At 46.3% G+C, this 24,992-nt stretch overlaps 1 protein-coding gene across 1 annotated transcript; it reads left to right on the top strand.

The window, feature by feature from the left end:
• Positions 1–7,847: 7,847 nt before the first annotated feature.
• Positions 7,848–20,823, top strand: LOC122132009 (leucine-rich repeats and immunoglobulin-like domains protein 1). The gene is made up of 3 exons (XM_042706757.1): positions 7,848–9,011; positions 19,325–19,396; positions 20,300–20,823. The coding sequence occupies exons 1-3, from the start codon at positions 8,809–8,811 to the stop codon at positions 20,376–20,378; spliced, it is 354 nt and encodes a 117-aa protein (XP_042562691.1). The 5' UTR covers positions 7,848–8,808; the 3' UTR covers positions 20,379–20,823.
• Positions 20,824–24,992: the final 4,169 nt, after the last annotated feature.

Genomic DNA, 24,992 nt, shown 5'->3' with positions numbered 1-24,992 from the left:
GTCACCTGCAGTCAAAATAAACACTCTAAACTCAAACTCTCACTCTAAACTCAATCTCCACCCATCTTGAATCAGATCTCATGTGCTGACAGAGGTCTGAACATAGAGGAATGTGCTGCTTTAATTATGCACAGACTATATGGTGCTTTTGTACGAACATTTGCTTTCACTGTCCATCATGAGCCAAGTTAAATCTCAGTGAGGGATCTACACTCAAAAACCGTCAGTGACATGACTGATGCATTTCAAATAAATGGAATTTCATATGCAAAAGAAATTGTGTTTTTCCCTTTTTACAACAGAATCTTGTGATGGTCCTGATAAATAGTTAACGCACAACAATCCCTCTGTGTTAATGAAGTGCACTGACCAGCCAAGCCTTCAGTCAGCGTGTCACTCTGGAGATGGATGTCCCTGGGAAAGCTTTTTCTTTGGGTCTCTGTATTCATCAGTGCGCAGAAAGGCCCAGGTCTGTCTCGAGTGCTCCCAGCTGGGCCCTCTCGCTGGCCCGCGCTCCCCCGGCCGGTGGGAACTGAATGGGCCTGCTGTACGAGCCTTTGTATGGAGCTCAAGAGCCTGTGTTGGATTTGGCCTGTGCTTTTGAGCACCACTTAATAGAGGGATAAATGGGACATGGCTTGAGGCCCCAGTAAAGAGAAATATTCAGGTGAGGGAAAGAAAAATATGTGTATTTTTGAAGTAATATTCATATAATCTACCTATGCATACACAAGCACATATGCAATGAGTGTATATTCGGAATGCGATGGTTCGGAAAGTCTAAATAATGCCCAGGACTTGCAGCCTGGCAAGGCTGAGTGCTCCCTGATTGCAGTGATTGCCATTTAATGGTGAGGAACATTTTACTGAATCATAAAACTAAATCTGCATGTCCAAGTTAAGTACTGAGTCAAATTCAGTTTCCATTCAAACACTGACCAATGCAACAGCATCTATAATCAGTACCTTCAAACGTTCACCCCCACCCCCCACCCATCCAAGGACTACCCAATGTCAACTTTTACACTTTCACTGCTCCCCCCCCCACCCCTTAAAAAAACCTTCACAGCATCATTCCCACAGCCATCTGCCCTGCACACATTGCCCCCAGCACAGCAGTGTGGGTCTGAAGTGTGCATAAGGTGGCAACCATTATCCCATTAACTGCAGCAGTGGCCAGGGGGCACATAGCCATAAGCTGAGCAGCTGTGGCACTTTACTGGAGGAATCACGAGCGTGTGGAGGCAGTTTAACAGAGGGCTAGTGTGAGGACTAGCAGCGCAGCCCATTTTCAAATCCAAACTGGAGCTGAGAGGGTTTGGCCCATGCTATCTTGTCAGAGGTCGGCCATTATGTCCCCGGAGGCTAAGATGTGATGTGTGTGTGTGGGGGGTAGTTTGGGTGATGTCAGGCAATCAGGAGCCCATGGTTAGCACTCACCAAAGCATTCCGATGGAACAAATTGGGCTCTGCTGGTGATTGCGGTCAATTGCGGCTGCCAAGTCCTTCTTCAATGACAACACCCTAAGCCCCCTATAATGACAACAACTTTTTGTTTGTTTTCTTTTGTTGGGGTACGGATTACAAATGTGGCCTGAATACCTTTCTTGAGGTGTTTTTGTTCATGTTTATATATTTTTCTTTGAGGAACAATGGCATATTTGTGCATACATTTTGTTTTTGACATCCCACTCTTTTGAAATGATGACACGGAATCTCTCACAATATGCAACCCATTAAAATGCCTACATTTATTTTGAATGTGAAGATGAGTTACAGATGGATCGCACATAAAAACAGCATAGTCCCAAAGGGTGGCACCAACACCACAATCAAAACTTACTGACTTGCTACATTCTGATGTGTGACCTCTTATTTCTTGTGTTAACTCACAGAGAAGCAAGTTATAAAATAAAGGCTCTCTTGCATACTCAGGCAGGCAAGCCTGGGTCTGCCTATTCATATTTGGCTGAAGAGTCTGCAGGAATCCAGGAACCGCAGTCACCCCTCTTCCCTTTGAACTGCCTAAATAATGGACTTTCCGGGTGGGTTCATTACACCATGCTAATTTCTATTATCAGCGATTAAACGAAGCCTGGCCTTCTTATCATAACCAAGCTGATGAGCAGCGCTCTCTCTGGGGGCTCGGGTTGGTTTTGGGGCGTGTACCCCTCCTCTCTTCCCCTCTTGGCTATTCAGCAACCCGAATCCCCCACCCACCACCCACACCCCACCCATCCACCCCGTCCATCCATTCAGAGCAGTCCTATTGAGGCTCGGGAAAAAGGCTCAGCAGCTGCAGCTGGCCTGGGCTTTACCTCAGGTGAAGAGACTGAGAGGGCTCTGCATGAGCGCACTGAGCCCGGGCCTCTTTCAATGCTGCCAATACTCCTTTCAGGGGCTCCACTTTGTAAGGACCAAGTCACTAGCAGAATAGAATGATGAGCCCCTCCCTTTGCTTTCTCTTCTTCTTCTTCTTCCTCTTCTTCTTCTTCTTCTTCTTCTTCTACTTTTTTTAAAGTTACAAGAGGTTCTCACACTAACCTCCCCAACACTTGGGTTTAATATGCATCTTGTGCATCAATTTTTTAAGAAAAGGTTGGCAACAGTGTGACTGGTTTGATTGGGCCATGATTTTGTCAAAGGTTATCTGCAACCTCGTACATGTACATTACACTGTGCAAAGCAGACCCGTTACATTGCAGGATATTTCTCATTTAAAACCCTAAACAAGCTAGTGGATTAGCATGCAGTTGTCTGTGTGAGCAGGGCAAAGTGCAACATTGAGGCGGCAGGTATACTCCCGCGGACACGGTCTGCGCACAGTGCATGCGGATTTGTGCATGTTGACTGCGCATGTGCATGCAAGTTTTCCAGTACTGGCTCAGGGTCAAGAGAAAACAAGATTTATTTACGCTATTTATTTATTTAGCAGATACTTTTATGCAAAGCAACTAGCAGTACAAAGTACACTCAGGCAGAGAAAACTATAGACCTCTTTGCTGTAGATTCACACAACATACAGATATTATTTATAACACTGTGATTGAGTGATTGACCTTGTGCACTGTGACACAGCAGAAAAACAAGTATACTTTGGAGACAACCATGCACACGTCTGTGTCCGCATTGCCCCAAGCCGTGTCCGCGGTAGTATACTTGCCCCTTAAGTCTTAATTACACTTCAGCGGACACGGCTGTGTTCAGGTCCAAGCATGGCGCTCATGACTTTTCATCACCAGGGTGGTCCATACGGACTGTCTGCGCAGTACCAAAATGTCGTGCATGCAGGTCTTAAAACATTTGTTCAGGGTCAAGAGAAAAATAAATGAATTAATGCTGTTTATTCATTAAGCAGATGATTTTATCCAAAGTGACTTGCAGTACAGATGCACATTTTCATTAGTATGTTTGCTCCCTGCTAATAAGAACGGGTGATAAAATGTGAGTTTCTTTTATTTCATGCTTCAGGGAATCATAACTGATTAGATTACCAGCAACGGAATTTGAAGGTAGGTAGCTATCACTATTTAGATAGAGGAGGAAACGATTTTGGAGGGGCAGAGAAATATATAGACCTATAAAAAATAACTTTGATTTAGATTCACATGACCTTGATTGAGTGATTGAGCTTGTGCACTGAGACGTGACCGCAACAGCAAAACTAGTGTACTTTGTAGACTCAAATGCGCACGTAGGCATCCGTGTTGATGAACACAGACATTTTGAAATATACGTAAGCCCTTAGTTAACAGGGACATCAACACAATTTGTGATTTGGCCAGTGTGAAGGTAGGACTCTTTAGGACTTTCTTTCTTAGCACTTAACACCACCAAGTGCAGCTTCTAACATCTCTCAAATGAATGCCATTCAGTGTGGGTGATCACCCTTACACAGCCCCTTACCACACACACACACACCCTCCTACTGGGTCCTAATTGGCATTTATCCACAGCTAATCATGCACTTTAGATAAAGTAATGTTGCTGATGAATTGCCCGTAAACACAAGGAGCCCACAGAGTGTCCCCGCAGGCTCGCCCGAGGAAGGAAATGAGGGTGACGTAACTTTTAATTTTTTTTAATTTTCCAGCCCTGACTGGCACTGAATGATCTTGTTGGAAGAAATAATTTGATTTGCATACACGGGGAATTCTCTCAACCAGCTGCCTGGTTAAAGTAAAAAAATCTGTTGGCATCTGTTTTTGGGCCGAGATGCTTTGCAGCTGACTAATAAATTGTGGCATACTTGATAAACTGTTCAGTGAGGCAGATGTATACAAGAGAAAACATAGTTTGGATTTACATCATCAATACACTTTCGGTAGGTTGCAGTAACCTGATAAATTCTGTAATTACATGTCTTGTTAGCATTAATAATTACCAGGTGATTGTTAACTATGACCTCATACACTGAGGCTGCTGACACACAGTGGCTGATCATCAAACCATCAAGCAGAAGTCCTATTAAGCATAATAAATTAAGCTGGTCTATTAGTGCAATTAATTATCCGTGGAAAATGCACACACTTTTAAATCGTATTAAACATGAATAGAAGAAATGAGTTAACCACTGTGCAAACTGTTGAAGCATAGAAGAGAGAGAATGAGAGAGAGAGAGAGTTGGCTCAGACGCATGCCACCTAAAAACACAGAACAAAGAATGCTGCCAAACAAAAGCAGGTTCACCTCCTCGGCCCCGCCACACTGAAGTCACCTCTCACTAAGGTTCAGCCAGACACATTCCTTTCCTGAAGCAGAACAAAAACTGTTCCAGGCCATAGCTTCTTTTATGACATTGTTCTATAGTGAGTCCCAACAACCAAATAAACAAAAAGCTCACCTGATTAAACTATCCCCTACCACACCCCCCACCACCCCACCACACCCCATACAACCAGTCGAGGGCTGACTTCATGCCCTGTGTTCATCTTAGCTTTTGGGATTTGGAACCCAGGACATAAGACATTCAGGTACACACCTTCACTGAAAAGAAATGGAAACAAACTGTTGACACAACCCCATTTCGACAAAGAGTGCCTTCACAACGGTTGACGTTGGTCGAGGAACAGGCGTGTTTGCGATACATGGAGAGAGATGAACATCACCCTGCCCTCAGCAGAACAGGTCTGGGAAGAGGGTGTCTGTCATCACTGTCAGTCTGGCCACGGTGTGCTCAGCCCGAGAAAATGAGAGAAACTTGGCAGAGCCATGCGAGAGTCAGTCACTTTATTAAACAAACAATGGTGAGAAATGTAAATGTTAGTACACACACGCACACACACACCCACACACACACACACACACACACACACACACACACACACACACACACACACACACACACACACACACACACCCACTCACACACACACACACACAGAGAGACACTTGTACAATAAAATTTGAAAAAAATCAGACTGGCTTGTTTGGACACCTGGAAAGATGTTGTGCAAACTTCGAGGCCTTCAGGCTTGGTTACTCACTCACTCCACCTGCTCACATTACAGTGGAGCAATAGCACTGACTTCTAACACGCTTATCGTTATAGACGAGAAGAAGCATCTTTACAGATTATGCTGCAACGAACATGGAAAGCATGTTTCCACTATACTTCCTTTGACATTTTAACGTTTAACAGCCATCACTTTATGTGGATTAACTATATTGATTGACACATCAATGACCTTTGGATCAAAAGACCAATTTATTTCTGTCCAGCTTTTGTCCTTTTGCTGTATGGGTTGCACCATTTAGCCTGTGCCCCACTATAGGTGCAAGTGTCCAACTAGCTCTGCTTCCTATTAGCAAGGTATTTCCACGCTCTCACACAGCCGTTAGCCATCGGGCCGCGAGCACGATGAGCTGGCCTCGTTTCACGCCTCTCCATTTTATAGTTGATGAATGGCTCGAGCAGATGGCTCGTTATCTTTGAAGAGTCCAGCACGACGAGCATGATAAATCGCCCCGGGCCCCGAGCCCCCTTCCACCGGGCCCCCCTATCCCCCTTCAAACCTGGAATAATCCCCTTGTGTGAAAAGTGTGCTTCTAACACCAACTATACATCCCTCTCTCCCTCTCTGTCTCTCTCTCTCTTTCTCCCATCCACCCCCCCCCCCCCAGTACCAAATCCAATGTCTTTATATCTTGCACTTTTCCTGACAGCGAGCACAGACCCCTTTCATCCCGCTCCAGCCTGCATATGTGAGAAGGCTGTGGCCCGGGCTTAGAAGGCGCTCCTTGCACAGACAGATGCGCTCATCTGTTGCTCTCATTATCGCCATTCCAGCACGCTTTCAGGACACATTTCCCATCACTCAAACGCAGCGCAGATGCCACTGAGGATGCAATGGAAGGTGGTGGTGGTGGGTGGTGGGTAAAGCAAAGGTCCAGCTGAGGCGGCAAAAGCTGCAAATATTTTTTTTTTTCACATGGTGAATCCCTTTAATGGGCTGTCCACCCTTCAAACTGGACCATAAATCCCTCACTTTTGCCCTGAAACCCTTTAAAATGGTGCTTGCTGTTGACATACAGTACATCTGCACATGCAATACAGATCAAAATAGGCATTACTCACATGTGCTTCATGAGAAACATATGCGGAAATCTTTTGTTTTGTTTAGTTTTGACAGGAATTAAAGATCTGAAGTGATGTTGCTGTGACATTCATAATTCATCTAAATCAAAAGAGATGGTTCCAGATAGTGGATAGGAGTTCTAAGACATGGTGTTGTTTGCATGCAAACCCAGTTATTTCTAATAGATCAACATAGCATTGAATTGAAAATATAATTTGTCATAGCCTGTGCTTCTGTGTGGAACATTCCAAATGATATGTGGCACTGTACTATTCCCAATCTTAACCTGGTGTTTTGACCTCTATGTCACACAAAAGGCATTTGTACACTAACTTATTTACAGCTGGTCCACTTCCAGATAAATCAACTAAGAAGCCATGTCAACAGTATACTCAAAATAGCCCACCAAAATACCTGATCCAAATGCCATTTCAGTTAAAGAGCATAAAATGCAGAGCCGCATGCCTATAGTGACAGTAATTGTATTCCTATGGTGCACTCCCCATTGGTGAAGTTGCTCACCGTGTATCAAGTGCATCAACATGATATTGAGTGGTAGGCCGAATTTATTTAGTGAATTTCACAAAACAATAGACATGCTTTGTCTGCTTTCCTTACCTTGCAGTTTTGTATGTGGTTATAGTGGTGGAAGATATATCACCAACAAATCAATGCTCAACAAAACCATCTTATTACGAATGCCACTAGGTGTGAAAATAAAACACCACGTACAAAAATCATAACATACAAATATGTATGGATGCTGAAAAAGAGAAACAAGTGACATACAGAAAATGTGTGATTTTTTTAAATGTGTGAAATTTAAACGTAGTTTAAGGCTGACATGAAAGCACGACCTATAAACTTCGTCGAACCATTATTTTAGCGGGATAAGGCAGGTCTACACCGGTCTAATTTTTTAATGCTTGAAGTCGGATTGCGGTAAAACATTCAGGCACAATTCCATTATAGCGCCAATAACATAACTAAACAACAAAACTGTTCTACCAAAACGCACTGCAAAGCCCATTTTCCACATTGTAACTTTAAGACGCGCTAAGAGTGAAAGGAGGTGGTTTCACACCCGGGGTGGGAAATGAGGGCGGAGTCAACCAGTTGTGAATGACAGCTGGAAGTCGAACTTTATGGCGCCTGAGACCTCCACAACAGCCAATCAGATCAAGAGTTTTTCCGTTCCTAGTAGTGGGACAGCCAATTGCAGTCGAAAATGGGAGGTTCCCATGGGTTGTGATGTATCCAACGTGGGACGGTGGAACACTGAGAAAAAAAGGAAAGTAGGAACAGAAGAAGGGAAAACTCTCATGGTGGGCATGATTTGAAGTGGGAGCTGAATTTGTTAATAACCGGATCACCGAGATTTCCTGACAATATACTACATCTGATAAGCACCTACGGGACATCTGCGAGTTCACTTGATGAAATCTGTGTGAAAAGTTGGACGTAGTCGACGCTTACTGAAGAGATCTTTGGTCGTTGTGTTTTGCTTTTGAAAATTGTTCCGGAGACCACTCAGCTTGCGCCGAGCTGGCGCTGACGGGAAACTTGGTAACGATATTCAAGACTACTTTGTGTCAAGTTTGTACCTTTTGGATTTCGGCGACTCTGGGAGAAACTTTGTTTTCTAGTGTCGATGCTACAGTGTCGTGCAACGTGAACATGGTGGCTGGAAGTTGGTGGAAAATGTTAAACTCAACGCGGTATTTGCATTTTCCACTTCTGACGAGACTGTTTATGAAATAACAACGATTTATTGACTTATTCCGTTGTTATAGCATAATAAACACTGAGAACATTTAAACCGTTTCAACCAGCCTAACCAAGGCATGCCGAAACTAAGCGTCTAACTTACAAGGAGACCCCCTTTTCAACCTTTTAAGGACAACTGCCTGCAAGTTGCATTTAGTTTTGGCCGCTGGACAAGTTTCTTCTATTGCCTTGTTAATCGTGATTCACCTTTGATTTTTAGTTAGCCATACAGAGCACGGGAAGACAATTAGGCTATCTTACGCTCAGCTCTTACAAGAAATCAAATGTAGCCTACACTGGATCGCAACGCGCTCCTGTTATCGAGTTTACTTGGTTAGTGTTCACAACACGATGAGTGTAAAGTAACATCTTTGAGAAGATCATCAGTAATCTACATCAGACTTCCAATTTGTGGATTTGAGGAGAACGATCAAGCCACCGCGCGATTAGGACTGGATACAAAATGGCGGCCTCCCTGGGTCAGATCGGATCTGTTTCATATTATGCATTTTATTTAATGTTGTCCCTGGAACTGGTACTAAATTACGGATTGAGCGCAGATATACCATGTGCCCAAAACTGTACATGCAACGGAGATACTGTTGACTGTAGCAACTTGGATTTGACGTATATTCCTCAGGACCTGCCAGCTGGGACTATTTCTATGTAAGTAACATCACAACAACAACTGGGATATGCTATGAAATAGTCTTTTATCAGCCGTCTCTCAGAAAAATTACTTTATGAACGTTGAACAGCTCGAATTTGGGCATGTATGTCTTGCTTATCTACGTGCTTTTCTTAAAAATAGCATGACGGGCATGGACCTGGGTAGGCTATGTTAAATACACAAACACATTTCCAGGTACCTCTTGAACCGATGGTACTGCTGTGGAATAAGTGACATTACAGTTTTAGGATAGCACACGTGAGTATTTGATGCTTACAGCATGCACAGTGAAATAAGTGAAACGCAGCAGTTCGTTTATTATAAGATGTTATGTTATAGCTATTGGGCTAATTGTTTACAATGAACAAGTTCAGGCTACACTGGTACAAAACTTCAGCCTCTATGACTGACTGCAGAACGGCCTTGTCGATGATTTTGACACTTGATTCCAGTCTTGTTTTTGTTTCATTCTGAGATCAGAACCTTCGTATAGGCTTGTCTGTTGCTAAATAGTCTGCCTGAAGCCTATGTAGCCTTTAAAAAAAACCACATATGTCTCAATGGGTTTTCTATTTAAATACAAAAAAAAAACCATGCCTTATAAAGCATGTTCTTCTATCTTACATTTCTATTTTATAATCCAGAGCTAATGAGCTTCAGTTTATATAAAACATAACAGACTAAAGACACAATCACAGTTAACTGATTTTAATACTGTTTACATTGACTTTAAGTTAGTTAACCTGTCCTCAACTGAAATGAGTCAATACATTTAGCTAGTCAAATCAAACTAATGCTTAATTAGGGAAAAGAATATCAGGCAGGTATTTCAATTCACAGATAAGTCAGTGTACATTTCCACTGGGTAAAATATGCCCTAACTCTTCAGGTTGACACAATTATATGACCATCTCCGCTCGCATTTCAGTTTGGATCGCTCAAGTGTCAACTTGCAGAAATGTAAACTTGGCAATTAATACTGACAAAGTAGTGAACAACACAATGTGTTTAAGTGACTCAACAAGTAGACCACATGCTTTACCCTGTGAGGTTGACTCAAAATGTAAATGACCTTCAGATTCTTGGAAACCGCTCTAATTTAATTCCATCCTCTGGATTTTGTAGACTGCAAATATTTTAAAGATGAGTAGCAATTTCTTTAGGTTTTCCACTTGTCACACTATATTACTGTTGTTTTGTAATTGATCCAAAACGGCTATCATCTTTATTTTATGCTAAATTTGCCTCTGGTGTTATACCTGCTTTCCTGAGGGCAAGAGGAAAAATGCTTGGAAGCCTAATTCATTTCATTGTACCATTGATGGGCTAAATATGCAGATTGTGGACAGCCTGATGTTTCTGACATTTTTTGGTTTTAATTTTAATGAGTGCACGCCCCAAGTGTCTTCATGGGGAAGAGCACACGTTAAAGCAGATATCCTTAATGCATTCACATTTTTTTTCACAAGGCCTTACAACATGTCAATAACACATTATAAAGCTCCAAGTGCCCTCAAAGATAGTAATTAGCAAACTTTGAAAGGCTTTTAAGTCCAAAGAAAAAAAGTCTGAACGTAAGATCATTTATTGTAACACATGAATGGGTTATTGCAACACGTGAATTTGTATCTTAAGAACAAGCCTTATGACATTTTATGTTGTATATAATGCATTGCACAACCTCAAAAAGGGACCTTCTAAAAATCACGAGGCATGTTTTTATTCCTTCCGAACTATTGTCACTTCTACCTGGCAGAAAGCCATTTTTCAGTATTTGATTAGTTATAGATGATATGCTTCAGTAGTACAAGTTGAGCAGTACATCCTTCAGGATGCACAGGACAACATAGGCGCTCACCATCCCTGTCTTTATCGTGAGACTCGAGGGGACCCTGTGCCAGGTGATGAAGGTGGGGTGAGAATAAAATGGCCCACGTATGTTTAGCTCAGTTTGGTCGGTAGCTGTAATGCGACAGATCTGTGTCCTGAGAGGATGTGTCTGTGCACCGTGTGTTGGTAAACATGACCAGTGGTCCCACTATATGCACGTTGAGTGCCATCAACCTGTTAACTCTAAAGGCCGTGGCTCCTACATATTTCACAGTCCTCATATAAACCGAAGTTAAAGGACTAACAGAAAGTTTCTCAGAGCTATCTGACCTGACCAAACATTAATTCCTGGTAAATCTGTAATAATGCAAGTTGGCATGGATTAAGCGGAAGGTCATGTATGAGGCATTGAGATGTAAGGAGTACTCCTCTCCCTCCCCATAATGTAGCTGTATTATCTTAACACAGTGCTGACAGATCTCACAGTAGCAAAGCCGTAGTAGTGGAGGATGTGGAGATTGAGATGGAGGTGCATCATGGGTGCTCATCCGAGGTAGATCCATCAGGAAAGAGAAAACATGGCTGTGCAAAGAATCAGGCTCGTAATACCTTCCAGTTGTCCAAACAGCGTTCTCCTTCCAGTCGCCCTGTGTTGTTACAGCTCCCCAGTGGCACTCCAGCTCCTGGTGGGGCTGGCTACGATGCAAGTAAGCAATGGTCCTGCTCCGGGAGAGGGTGGGAGTTAGGGAGGGAGGGGGCCATGTGGATTCAACCCCGCGTCCAGAAAGGTGACGGGTAATTGGCGGACGGAGACGAGGCAGAGCTCTGTGAACTGAACAGTCCGGCTCACACTTTTTTGAGACGGTTGGATCTCTCTGCTAACGTGATGCAGGGAGTGATTGTTTGATTCCCCGTGTTTGCATGGGGACTCGCACAGGGATAAAGACGTTGGCCGTCATGCACGTGCCGTCGGCCGTGAGTTACACACTCCTTTTCGGCCTCCTCAAAATCCTGGCTTTTTTTTTTTTTTTTTCACCGTGTCGACTCATCCAGGCCATGTTTCTTTTTTTTTTTTCACACCCCTTCCTCCAGGCTCACACCTAAACAGTAGAGGCCCACAGAATGTGAGGAGTTGTTGGTGGTGGTGGTGTTGTTGTTGTTGTGCAATGCTCCTTTGGCAGTTACCGCGTGGTGCCTGTAAGAGCATGTGGGCAGTGTGTGAATGCATAGAGCTGAGTCCTTGCTCTGTGGAGTGAACAGCATTGAATGCCTGCTTGAGGTGTTTGTTAGCTCATCAAATGTCTTTTATTTTTTTGGGAAAGGAAAGGGGAAGGAAATGGACCTGTTATGGAGGACTGCTGCTGTTTGTTTGTGTGGGGGTCTGTGTGTGTATATAGAATGTGTGTATGTGGTGGGGGCAGTTGTTCATGAACACCTGTGTGGGAGGTGTTAAACTGGGGCCCTGCCTCCGTTTATAGCCCTAGAGGGGTTTTGTCAGTGCCAGTGTTCCGTAGACGTAAGCCCTGCGACCTGACAACTCTCTCTGTGTGTGTGTGTGTGTGTGTTTGAATGTGCATGTATTAATGTGCTTTTAGCTGCTAGCACATTAATGGGCCACTCTTAGATAATATCACCAAAACGTTTCCAAGGTCAGAGAGTGTTTGCCCGCTTTCTTACGCTTGAGGGCCTGTCTGGCTTTTAAATGCGACTGTGAGGGCAGAGAGAAAAGGGCACTTCTGGTCGCAGTCTCACCCTCACCCTAACCCTCACGCCAACAGCCAGGCACGCAGCATGTGTCTCGCTCCCAAACGCTAGGCCTCCTCTTCGTAGCCCACCCCCCCCCCGCGCAGCAATTTCCACAGAGACCTCCTTGACAAAATGGCTGTAGTTCACAACTCTGGTGGATGAAAGTACAAGTCCCAAGCTTGTGCTTTGAAGCGATCTGATTTAAGAGCAGCTGTTTTGTGTGGCGGGCCTCGTGTAGACCATTGTTTGCGCCTTGCATATGTGGACGAGAGGGGATTAGCTGTTTTACCTTGGAGATTTGGGAAACAAAACAGATGAGAGGTGCGAGTCCTTTGCGAGGTTTTGTTGTTTTGAGACTGCCACTTCCATTGTGACACCATCATTTGTTTTATTCCAGTCTTTCTCTACCGTGCTCTCTGTTCTCTTGCTCGCTCTCGCTCTCATCGCTGAGCATGCCTTCAATTCATGTTGGCGTGTGAAAGTGCAGGTAGGCACAGCTGTCTATGAAGATGGACACGAGTGTGCAGGCATGACAACAGTGCTCAGAAGCCCAGAATAATTACAATATAATAACACTTCCAGGGACAAACAGTTATCACGTTTTTGTGTCAGACAGATTACCTCCACATAGTACCTCTTTTGCTCCCACCCCTAAAGAAAAACAACCTTTTTTTTTTTGTTTAACTGAGTGTCTGCAAGTGGATTTGATGGATGAATCATCTGTGAATTCTGTACATCTGGAAGGAGTTTGGAGATCTGGGAAAGGAATTATCAAGAAAGAAATGAACAAGATAGAGAGAGGGGGGAACGAGAGTAGGAGAGGTTGGTCTCAATAGGCCCCCACCTCCCCCAAACACACACACACACACACACACACCCCTTGGGCTCACGGCAGACAGGAGAGGCCCTGGTCCAACTTCCCCAAACAGGCCTCTGGCTCTGTCTCACTGACCAACGCACAGCAGTCTGGGCAACCATCTGGGGGTTAATGATACACGTGCGCGCACACACACACACACACGTAGGGCTAAGGAGATCTGGTTTGTACTTCAACACACAAACGCGCACACATACACAAACTTGATTATGGGTGAATGCTGGATTGCAGACACACCTCCCAAGACATATATACAGAAGTAAGGGTAGGATACACACACTCTCTCACACACATGCACACACACACACAGAATAAAGACCCATAATTACACAAATCTTTTCATAGAGTGCCGTAGAAAATCAACTAGCCGGCTAATCTGAGCTAATACCATTGGCAGGGTCCATCTGAAGTGCTATTGTTCTGCCTTGCTTATGACAAATGAATCTGAACGACTTCAAAGTGAAGAAAATGAGTGATCATTAGACAGCAGACTTCCTTCTCCCGAGGTTTATTATGTTTGCAGGAAGAACACTGTACAATAATTGCAGCGCTCTGCAAGTACGGTGTGTGTGTGTGTGTGTGTGTGTGTGTGTGTGTGTGTGTGTGTGTGTGTGTGTGCGTGATTAGCATTCACTAAATTGCGTAGACGGCTGTGTGTGTGTGTGTGTGTGTGTGTGTGTGCGTGATTAGCATTCACTAAATTGCGTAGACGGCTGTGTGTGTGTGTGTGTGTTCTGTTCTGTTCTGTTCTCCCTCCCTGACGGACTCTTGGCTGGCGTCGGTGGGCTTGGGTTCATGCTGTGCCTCAGGCCAGGGAGAGTGTGTGTAAGTGTGTGTGGGACCCCTTCCCAAACTCCCTTTCTTGTGTGTTTGGGCCTAGCTGGTTTACACAGCAAACTCGGATCGCTGCTGAACGTGCAGCCTTTCCCGTAAAGGCTTCCTTTGATCTTTCTCTGCTGTTGGCACACTAAAAGACTATTCACTTTTCTCTGTTTGAATGGGTTGTGTTATTGTTAGCAGTGCAAGACTCTGGTAATCTTAAACTTTAGATGAGAATGCCCTGAAGTGTGTGTGTGTGTGTGTGTGTGTGTGTATAAAAAATGCCAGCTGTTATATCTATCCTCTTGCCTGAAATGTGCTGATCAGAGGAGATTGTGCCACGTTTGTGTCTCTGGGTATCAAAAACATCTTTTATCTGATACAGGTTTTTTTTTTTTTTTTTTCTGGGCGAAAAGCCTCTCTCTCTGCTGCTCCTTCCCAGTTTTATGCCTTGTGTGTTTTCTTTCTTTTCGAAGTACGGAAGAAAATTGTGCCATGCTGTTACTCCTAGTTCCCCTATCAGTGGCGTTGCTGGGCTGTAAACAGTCCTTTATGACAGGAAGACGGGTGGTAGAGGTGAGAGCGAGAGAGAGAGAGAGCGCAAGCGCAAGCGAGTCGGAGAGGAGAGAAAAAAAAAAACAGGCCTGTGTGGTACGAGTCTCTGTCTGGCCCCTGTCTGGTCGGCCAGCTTTGACAGAAGGTTATTCTTTGACTAGTTTATTGGGCTCGGTGAATGGAGTGGGGTTGTGTGTGTGTGTGTGTGTGTGTGTGTGTGTGTGTGTGTGTGTGTGTGTGTGTGTGTGTGTGTGTGTGTGTGTGTGTGTGTGTGTGTGTGTGTGTGTGTGTGTGTGTGTGTGTGTGTGTGTGTGTGTGTGTGTGTGTGTGTGTGTGTGTGTGAGAGAGAGGGGGAGGCGGGAAAGCACTAAAGAAGCTTCTGTCTTTCCAGCTGGATCATAAAAGGCCATCATTGACATCACTTCACACTTCCAAAGACCGAAGTTCACACTCCTCTTATCGGCGATAAAGATGGGCAGATAAAGAGTGTCTTCAGCAGTCCCCCCCCCCCCCTCTCACTGTCAGAATTAAAAAAGCTGCGGCTGTAAAGTGAGAAAAAAATGACATCACTCCCCTGCTTTTACAGATTGCAGATAATGAATGGTGTTTTAAAAAAAAAAGGAGGGGAGGGAGAGAGAGCAAGAGAGCACACATTGTAATGGAGGAGCCGCCAGGGGCTGTGTCCATTGGAGTGAATGTGGTTGTGAAGCTATGCTAGCATGGAGTCAGTAGGGGCAATTCCTCATGGCAGATATGCCTGAAAGTAACAGTAACTCCTTAGAGAAGATATGACTTCAGTTCTTTATCTGTGAAGCACTAAAAAGGTGCTAGCAGTTGGGAAAAGGATCCAGGATATATCTTCATGTTCCAGCCAGTTTGGTGTGTGGACCTCGTTGAACTTGCACGTGCGCATTCATTGATTTTGCCGAATGAGCCGACGGCAGTGCAGTGTTTTTATTTCCTTCGCTTGTTTGGATTTCTGTCCTGTGTGTTTTTTTTTTCCCCCCTTCCTTCCCCTCACTCAGTCATCGCTTCCTAAATGAGTTTGACCTTCGCATTTGCAAAGTGCGAATGCCCTCCGCTCCCGTTTCCTGGGGTAGGAAGTCGTTGGCCATTCGCCCTTTTGTCTGGGGTGTATGTATGTATGGGGTGGGGGTGGGGGTGGGGGGCTGGGGGTGTGAATGAACAGTGGAATTCTTAAACAGGACTTTCTGGCTCAGGCACACACCGGCCCAATACACAGTTAACGAACTGAGTCATCCTTACATCTCTTCCAGCATGCAGACCTTCACTTGGAAGCCTAGACGGACATTTGGGTTTGGTCGGGTAGAGGAGGTGTGGGTCTCTGGGAAAGGGTTTACTCCTGAAGAGTCGTCAGTCAGTTCCCAGACCTCAGTTTTCAGCCCTGTGTGTGTGTGTGGGAGGGCGGGGGGCTGGGGTGTCGGGCAGGGTCGGTTGGTGGGTGGGTGACTGAGGGGGCATAGTTGTCTCTTAACCCTTGGACATGTCCTTGTTATGGTGGAGGCAGGGGACATGCTCCCAGGTCAAAGACTGGCTGGTGTCCTGGCGATTAAATGCCAAGGAAATGGAGGAAAGGAATGGCATTTCGAGTTGCATTTTTTTGGTAAATGCTTTACAAGGCATGTACACAACAGTAAATAAATAGGGAGACAGACATTAAGGCAGCTCTAACCAAACCCCAGAGCTCTCTTTTGTTAAGGTCTTCCTTGGTTTGTCTTTGTCCTGGAGGACTAAATTAAAACCATGGCCTCTGTGTTTTGACACAGGAAGAATAGCCTTTGCAGTGTCGTGTGTGTGTGTGTGTGCGCGTGCGCAGTCCCAGGGTACTGTGTGTGTGTGTGTGTGTGTGTGTGTGTGTGAGATTGTGACACTCATGAGAAGGAAAGAGGCCGTTCCTCGCTGCAGGGTCATCCAGTAGGTGTGAAAGTGATCTGATAAGATAGAGGCTAAAATGCAGAGCAATGAAAGAGAGGAAAGAATTCACAGTTGTGTAAACACTCTCCTCCCCTGGCGGCCAATCAAAGGCCCCGACACTCAATGAAGATGCAAGAGCAAATCCCCCCCCCCACACAGACTCTCACAAATACGCCCCCGGACCCCCTCGTCCCGTGACCGTTAGCCAGCAGTGGCACCCTGTAGGTCAGGTTGAATAAGTTATTTTTGCGCTGGTTCGGTCTTTGGCTTCCTAGTGTGAGTCCCCGTCAGGCCAGTGGCAGATCTTATCGCTGCAGGAATCGGGCTGGTATGATAAGAGTGAACACGTGGCAGCTGCCATATCAGACCTCTGCCCTTTAATCTGCAAAGTTGGCATAGGCTGGCAGTGAGGGGGGGGGGGGGGTGCCCGGCACACACACACACACACTAAAAAAAAACACCTGAATGGAGGCTTGGGTTTTGAAAGCCAGTGAAAATTGTTGAATTATAGTCTTTTTTTTTAAAAAAAATTTGAGAAAATTTGTCCTAGTCGCCTGTTTGTTCCCGGCCATTCCGCAGCTTTAGCGAGGGCTGCCGCAGCAAATCGGCAATCGCCTTAGTGCTATTCCTGCCCCCTGGCGCAGCCGAGCAGTGGAAACCCTGCAATTTTTCACTTTGCTACAGTATAATTAGGTAATTGCCCTCTGTACCAGAGGATAGCAATTTAGCAATCCATGGCACAATGGCGGTAGGGAGAGGTGAGTGTGTGTGTGATCACAGCGCAGCACCTTGTCAAAGCACTGCCTCCAGGGCAGATCACACTCCACCATTATCTCGTCACACACGGCACACACACACACACACACACGCGCACTGTGAGTGGACTGCAGTGCGGACTGTAAGGCCGAAGCGGTCCTTCTTTCTCAGCAGCTCTGAATGCTGACGCATGACTCCTAGCTAGGACCTAATTTGTCAGGATTGTTTAAAAAAAAAAAAATCAGCTTTGCGTGGCAGCTGTTGTGATTTGATCCCTGCTTTTGTTATTCTTATGGACTTCCCTGTCCTCTCGGTCGCACGGGAGGAATGCGGCGCGTCAGGTGGCTCTTGTGTCCCCGACGCATTGCACTGGGGTTTCAGAGTTCAGGGCTCCACCCAAACGAGCGCATGCAGCAGAGCTCCTGTGGAACAGGGAGGACAGGTCAGAGATCAGTGTTCAGACATGCCTTCAATAAGACAGAAATATCATCACACATTTGAACTGAATTTGAGCCAGTTTATTTTTTTTGTCATTGAAAATGCCAGAATTTCAGCAACAAAGTGCCTGTGTCAAGGTCATTCATTACAAAGTCACTGTAACTGCCAGTAAGTTTTAATCCTGGTTATTTTTAACAATTGTATATCATTTCTAGTTTTTAAGCCTCTTTTTAATAATGATGTACCACTCAGTTTTATTTCAAATAAGGGAAATTCACAAAATATATGCAACTAGTGCAAATCAAAATCACAGGATTATTAATGTTTTGTGTAATTAACTATGTCTTTTAACAACTAACACATTTAAAATATGCATAAAATATATATATATATAATGAAATCTGTAATTTTACACAATAACACTTTGGTCAAAACTGACTGGTTTGATTTATGAAGAAAATGCACACCTATTCACATCAACACACACCTGGCTGCATTAAATGTGAGACAACTTAACCATTTATATTACCATTTGTTACCAACCATGAAACAAATTATTACAGGTTCATTTTTGACCAGAGACCCAACAAATGTGGGATGCAAAATAATTCGAAAAAAACTTTTCCAATTCATTTGATCCATTAAAGTAGGTACGGTGAAAGATGTCATGAATCCTTGTGAGTCTAAGATGGAAGAAAATATAAATGTTTTAATCAATGACACACCACAACACCTCGGTACGCCATGTGCGTGTGCCACCTGAAAAAGAAACAAACTAGGACTCTTGCAAGGCCTCAATGTTTGCAGTCATTGAACCACAAAAGCTGTAAGTGTCTCGAACAGAAAAAAGGCCAAGGGCAAGTTCATCCTAATAAGATCATCCAAGAGGTGCTTGGCAGCTGTTGAGGAAGGGATGGGAGATCCATCTGAGGGGTCTGACATGCATGGAGAGATTGTGCCATCATCAATCTCCAGAGTTTCAACAGGACGGGTCCCGGAGCTTACGGCCGTGCCAGAATGACAGCAGGAGACCAATCATATCGACCTCAGCGTTTTGAGTCTTGGCATGGCACCTGACTAAAATCACATGTTGGGAGCAGCAGTTGTAAAATAGACTAGGGGGGGGTTGGACCGTTTAGTTTGATGGCCTTTGGACGCATGTGGGTTAGTTTCTGTTTGAACGATACAGAGAAGCCATTTGCCCCAAACAGAAACGTTAATTTGGCGTCGCTGATTCAAGTGTCAAAGTGCTGATGACGGACAGTAAGATTTTGACTGATTTTCCCTCTTCTTTTCTCTGTCTCCTTTCTTTCTTCATTTCTCCCCCTCTCTCTCCTCCCTCTCTTCCTTCAGAAACCTGAGCCACAACAAGCTGACAGCAGTCGATACGGATATCCTCTCCAGCTTCCCAAACCTGCGAGAAGTGTGAGTAATACGGCCTTTCCCATTCCCGGATCGCTCAGATGTACTGCACTGCCGTGAACACACACACACACACACACACACACACACACACACACACACACACAGTCACCGTCACAGTCACTGTCACCGTTCAAGCTCGGCAGACCCATATCAGGCCGGCTCAAGGCCAGAGCCAAAACAAGCTCATCCACCTATAGCTGCAAAACTAGTGCAGTCTCCTAATGTAGGCTTTATGGGTTTGTTTTTGTATGGGCGTAGACAGAGGCTGTACGATAACATAGTGCCTATGAAGTCAGGCAAGGATGATGAAATGAAGTCCTCTTCAGAGAGATATTTAAATCTTTTTTTTTTTTTTTGGCTTATGGAGCATTATGGGTAGAAAAGGACTTTATTATCAACCCTTTATATCATCACCTGCCCCCAGTCGGAATCCATGGGCTGTAAATATTTTATGGCGCTGAAGACTTTTGTCTGTGTGGAGCCAGGCCAGACACACTGGCTTTGTGTCTGAAGCTGAGAGATCACCCAGCCGTTTGGCTTTTCCCTCAGGATTTAAGAATGACAAAAGCCAGTGTTTCATTTTCTCAGCTGTGCGTAGTCACACACTCTCAAACAAATACACGCACACACACACACACATGCATACAATCCCTACTCAACTGGCTGAATTCACCCATATATTCACATATACATGCATACTCATACTCACACACACACACAGAACCACACACACACACACGCCAGACTGAATTCAACCTCATCTTTCCTCTCCGATAGTCCAGTTCAGGCTATGCAGATTTGGTTTCAACACAGGCGCTCTTACATAACGCATTGGATTACTGTAATATTGTGTCTTGTCATTTAACTGTAATCTCACCTACACCTGTGTGTTTCACCTTGCAGACGCTTGGACCACAATGAGCTCACAACGATCCCTTCCTTTGGGCCGGCCTCTCCCAAGATCGCAGTCCTCTACCTGTAAGTAACACGCTAGATCATGCTAGACCATCCGCAGAGACACAAGCATAATGCCTCTTGTAAAGTACTCCAGGATTTAAAAAAAAAAACGAACATAAAAAACCCTGATGCTATGCATGATGCAGAGGTGTGACCACTGAGGGCTTAGGTGGAGGAGAGTCCTTTTCTTGTGTTGTGGTTGTGGTTGCGCTGGGAAGCCCTGGGTGCTGATTGAGGCCCCTTGATGAGGAGGGAGCCCTCGTGTGTCCCTCACCCCAGGCCAGGGTTGTGAAACTCGGCCTGCAGGGATCGCCTCGGCTGGCATGCCACTGGAGATTTACTGCCCTATTTGGGGAAAGCACTCCTCTCTGTGTGTGTGTGTGTGTGTGTGTGTGTGTGCGTGCGCGCATGTTTGTGAGTATACCACAGCTGTGAGCCCTTTGCTCCCTGAATAGCGACACACACACACACACACACACACACACACACACACACACACACACACACACACACACACACACACACACACACACACACACACACACATTCACAATCATGACTCAATCCCACTGGGCCCAAGTGGAATATAAAGCCCTATTACTGCTCTCACCTCCTTAACAGCTGTAGCACACTGGAGCATTTTACCTTCAAGTCCTACACACACACACACACACACACACACACACACACACACACACACACACACACACACACACACACACACACCCACACCCACACCCCAGTATCATTGCGCCCTGGTGGGGGGTAGCGCAGGTTTCCCCTGCATCGACCCACATCTCCCGCGTGACGTTCACACAATCTGGATCAGTTTCCCCAAGGCCCTCGCCCTCCATCTGCCAGTGCTCTGTCACTATATGGGCCCTATAGACATCTAATGATTTTACAGCCCACGCTATAGGCTTACACTCACACACTGAGAGGAGGAGGAGGAGGTGGTGTGGGGATCCCTCTCCTCCTCCTCCTCCTGCTCCAGCTTAACGCTTCCAGCATGGGGCATGTTTGTCTGGAGCACTGTAGGGCGGAGAGACAGGGGGAAGCATTAGGGCAGTGAATTTGACCCAGTATTGTGCGAGAGTAGAGTAGAGTAGAGTAGAGTAGAGTAGAGTAGAGTAGAGTAGAGTAGAGTAGAGTAGAGTAGAGTAGAGTAGAGTAGAGTAGAGTAGAGTAGAGTAGAGTAGAGTAGAGTAGAGTAGAGTAGACTGGACTGGACTGGACTGGACTGGAGTGGTGGTGGGTTCTTTTTTTGGCCTGGTTAGATGCCTGTTGCTATGGAACAGGGTCAGCCCTGCGGTGCACCATGGGAAGGCATACCATCCAAAAGCCGCACAGCTGAAAACAGTTGAAGCCACAGCTGCGCCTGTCAATCACCTTCCGTACTGTAAAATCTGCCAGACAGGAATTGACTGGAAAGGAGGGGGGGTGGGGGTTGGAAAGTGGGGATTGGCTGCAGGGAAATCACCATAGTTACGGATAGGGAATGGTGGGGGTGGGGGGAGTTTTCGGTTTCCACCTGTGAGAAGCCGTGACTGTAACACCCACCTCAGCTACAGACCCCCTTCCCCCTCTCTGCCCCTCGCATCCCGGATCTCGCTGGCAGTGCCGTCCCGGCTGGCCAGATTCCTTCTGCAGTTGGTTCACCAGCTGGAATGCTGTCGGACTGCAGTGGGCCTGTGATCCCGCAGCAGAGGCCGTCCGCAGCACCTGAGTCACACAGCACAGCTCTGGTGGGTCAGGAAACGAAAGCCCATAAGAAACCAAACACACTGCCGGGGAAAATATACAGAAAACACATGGATACTGACGTACGAATACTAAGACATTTTCCCCTCAAATTGAGAAGGGGTCTAATTAGATACAGATTTAGGCAGAAGCTATCCAGCAAGAAATGCTGAGTCCTCTAATCTGATTGGATGTGCCTCACTAATTTCAGCTTGAGCATGGCCTGTTGTCCTGCCTACTTCCTGTGATCAGTTCATTTAGACTGTATGAATAGAGCCAGTGGCTTTTGGCAGGCCTGGCCCTGGTGTATGTGTCGGGCTTGGCTGGGACCCTGTCCAGTCTTGCAGTGCTGGGCATCTATCCTCCCTTACCCCACCCCACTGGTCTCTCTCTCTCTCTCTCTCTCTCGCTCACTTCCCCCCTTTTTCATTCTCTCTCGTTCTCTCTCTCTCAAACACACACACACACACACACACTCACACTCTTTCTCTTTCCTGTCCCCCCCCCCCCCCCCTCTGCTTTGCCGTGTCTGACGTGCCGCCCCTGCGCTCCTCTCATCCGCTCACTTGTGGAGTTCATCAGGCAGATAAGCCAATCAGAGGCACCCGAGGCAGCTAACCTGCTAATCCGGCCACCACAGCTTTTTGGCCGGGATTAATCAGCGCAGCCGGATCAAGTGTGGTCGCGCAGCTCCCACAGTCTGGCCGCTTACACACACACACACACACACACACCCCTACTCTCTGTTTCGCACACACACACACTCAAGTATAGACACACTGACACACAAGCACAGCTAATCACATGAGCTGGAGCTGAATCAACCAAGCCTTTTGTCTACATCACAGCTCCCAGCTCGCCTCTATGTTTGTGTGTCTGTCAAAACCTGTGGGAGGAGAACAAGGATGGAGAGGGGGGAGAGAGAGAGGGGGGAGAGAGAGAGGGGAGAGGGAGAGAGGGATAAAGAAGCGAGGAAGGGTACAGAGAGAAGCAGAGAGAGAAGAGAAAGAGAAGTGAGAGGGAAGAAAGAGAGAGAGAGAGATGGAAGAAAAAGAGAGAGAGGGAAGAAAGAGGGAAGAAAGAGAGAGGGAAGAGAGAGAGCGAGCGAGCGAGAGCTGGTGTTGAACCCAGTGGACAGCTTCTAAGGGAAAGCAGCTCCAGTGGACGTCAGCGCTGCGTTGTTTCCCACTGGAGGTCAGCAGCTGTTGACCCGGCCGCTCCATGGCGGGGCTCAGCGCGGCCCGAGCGCCTTTGTCAGGCCGTGCAGCGGGGGCCTCCGCTTCACAGGCACTTCCTCCAGGGCCCTAAGCCCAGGGCTCATCCTTAACTATTTACCCCCTCTGTTTATTCAGGTGGGGGAACGCACCCCACCCCCACGCCCGCTGACTCTCCCTCCTCTCTCCGCTTTGAGTTCCCACCCTGAATCCCAATAAAAATGGTCAACACTGCGCATCTGTCTGGCCGAGCGGCTGTTTAACTGGATGACTGGCTGGGCTGGGCTGGGCTTGGCTGGGTGAGCTGGGACGGTCTGCCCAGATTCGTCTGGGAAAGGGGGCTATCCCAGTTTCCCTTAGACACAGCAGAGAAACACCTGCCAGCAGACACCGACACGGGGGAGAGAAAAATCCCCCTCTGGATCGCGTGTTTACGTGGGGGTGAGGGGGTCGGGACAGACAGAGCCAGTGTTAACAGCGTGTCAAACCGACAAACCGTCTGGGTGAGGGGTCGGCGTTGTCTGGCTAGAGGATTGTGGGACGGGACAGGGGTGAGAACATCACTGTGTTAGGGTGTGGCGGGATAACTGGACTCCCCTCATGCTGAGGCGCTTCGGAACGCTGGCACGCAGGTCGACGCGATGCGTCACCACACATCAAAGCCAGGTCGGGGACGGAACGTGCGATAGCTCCCTTCGCCTGCGCTTCTCACGCCGGCGTGGGTGAGCAACCCCGAGCCACGGCGGATATTGTTTTTAGCGTGCAGTCTGGCTTTGTCCGTCTGTTTGGTGTCCCCGTCCAGTCCGCTGTCATTGTGCACACTCGCGTCTGTTGTCCACATAGGTAAATAATGAGAGCGAGATGGAATTTCCTGACAGAGGAGAAAATAGACAGTCCTCCGCCTCCTCCTCTCTCCCTCCTTCTCCCTGTCAGACTCCTCTCTCTCTCTCTCTCTCTCTCTCTCTCTCTCTTTTTTTCTTTCGTTCCCCATTTTCTGTACGTGCAGCTGTGGTGAGAGAGTGACCCCTCATTCTTGTTCAGTAGAGAGAGGGGCAAAAGTGTGATTCTCACAGATGACCATTCTGTTTCTCAGGCCTTCCAAAGAGGGGCTTTTGGAGGGGGGGGGGGGGGGGGGCACTGGGGCAGAAACGCTGGCCTTCTCTCGACTCCCCCGAGAGATGAGTCTGATGTGAATCATTTCAGGCCTTGATCCTGCTAGCTGGCCCAGTTGAGGTCCTGTAACAACATTTCTGGGTGCCGTTTTGTTGGGGTGGCTCTTCAGTGTTAATCTGTTTCCCACTGAAAGACGCACATCATTGTCAACAAATGGCTTAAAAACTACACAGGGGAGGATTACATTTGAATGCCTTTCCTAAGAGACTGAATGTTTCCTAAGTTTACTGCGTTCATGTTTTGCTGTGACTGGGTTTCTGCCGGCATCCACCACCTCATGAAGCCCTCAATCTCACACACATACACTTACACACACACACACACACACACACACACACACACACACACACACACACACACACACACACACACACACACACACACACACACACACCAACACCAACACCAACACCAACAACAACAAACAAACAAACAAGGCTGATTCATGTCTTTTTTTTTTTATTGCACAATGTTGTTTACAAATAAATACCAAAGGTACAACCAAAGGAAAA

This window comes from Clupea harengus, unplaced genomic scaffold, assembly GCF_900700415.2.
Source record: "Clupea harengus unplaced genomic scaffold, Ch_v2.0.2, whole genome shotgun sequence".
Classification (NCBI taxonomy): domain Eukaryota; kingdom Metazoa; phylum Chordata; class Actinopteri; order Clupeiformes; family Clupeidae; genus Clupea; species Clupea harengus.
Note: the sequence above shows the minus strand (reverse complement) of the source record. Positions and strands in the feature narration are given on the sequence as shown.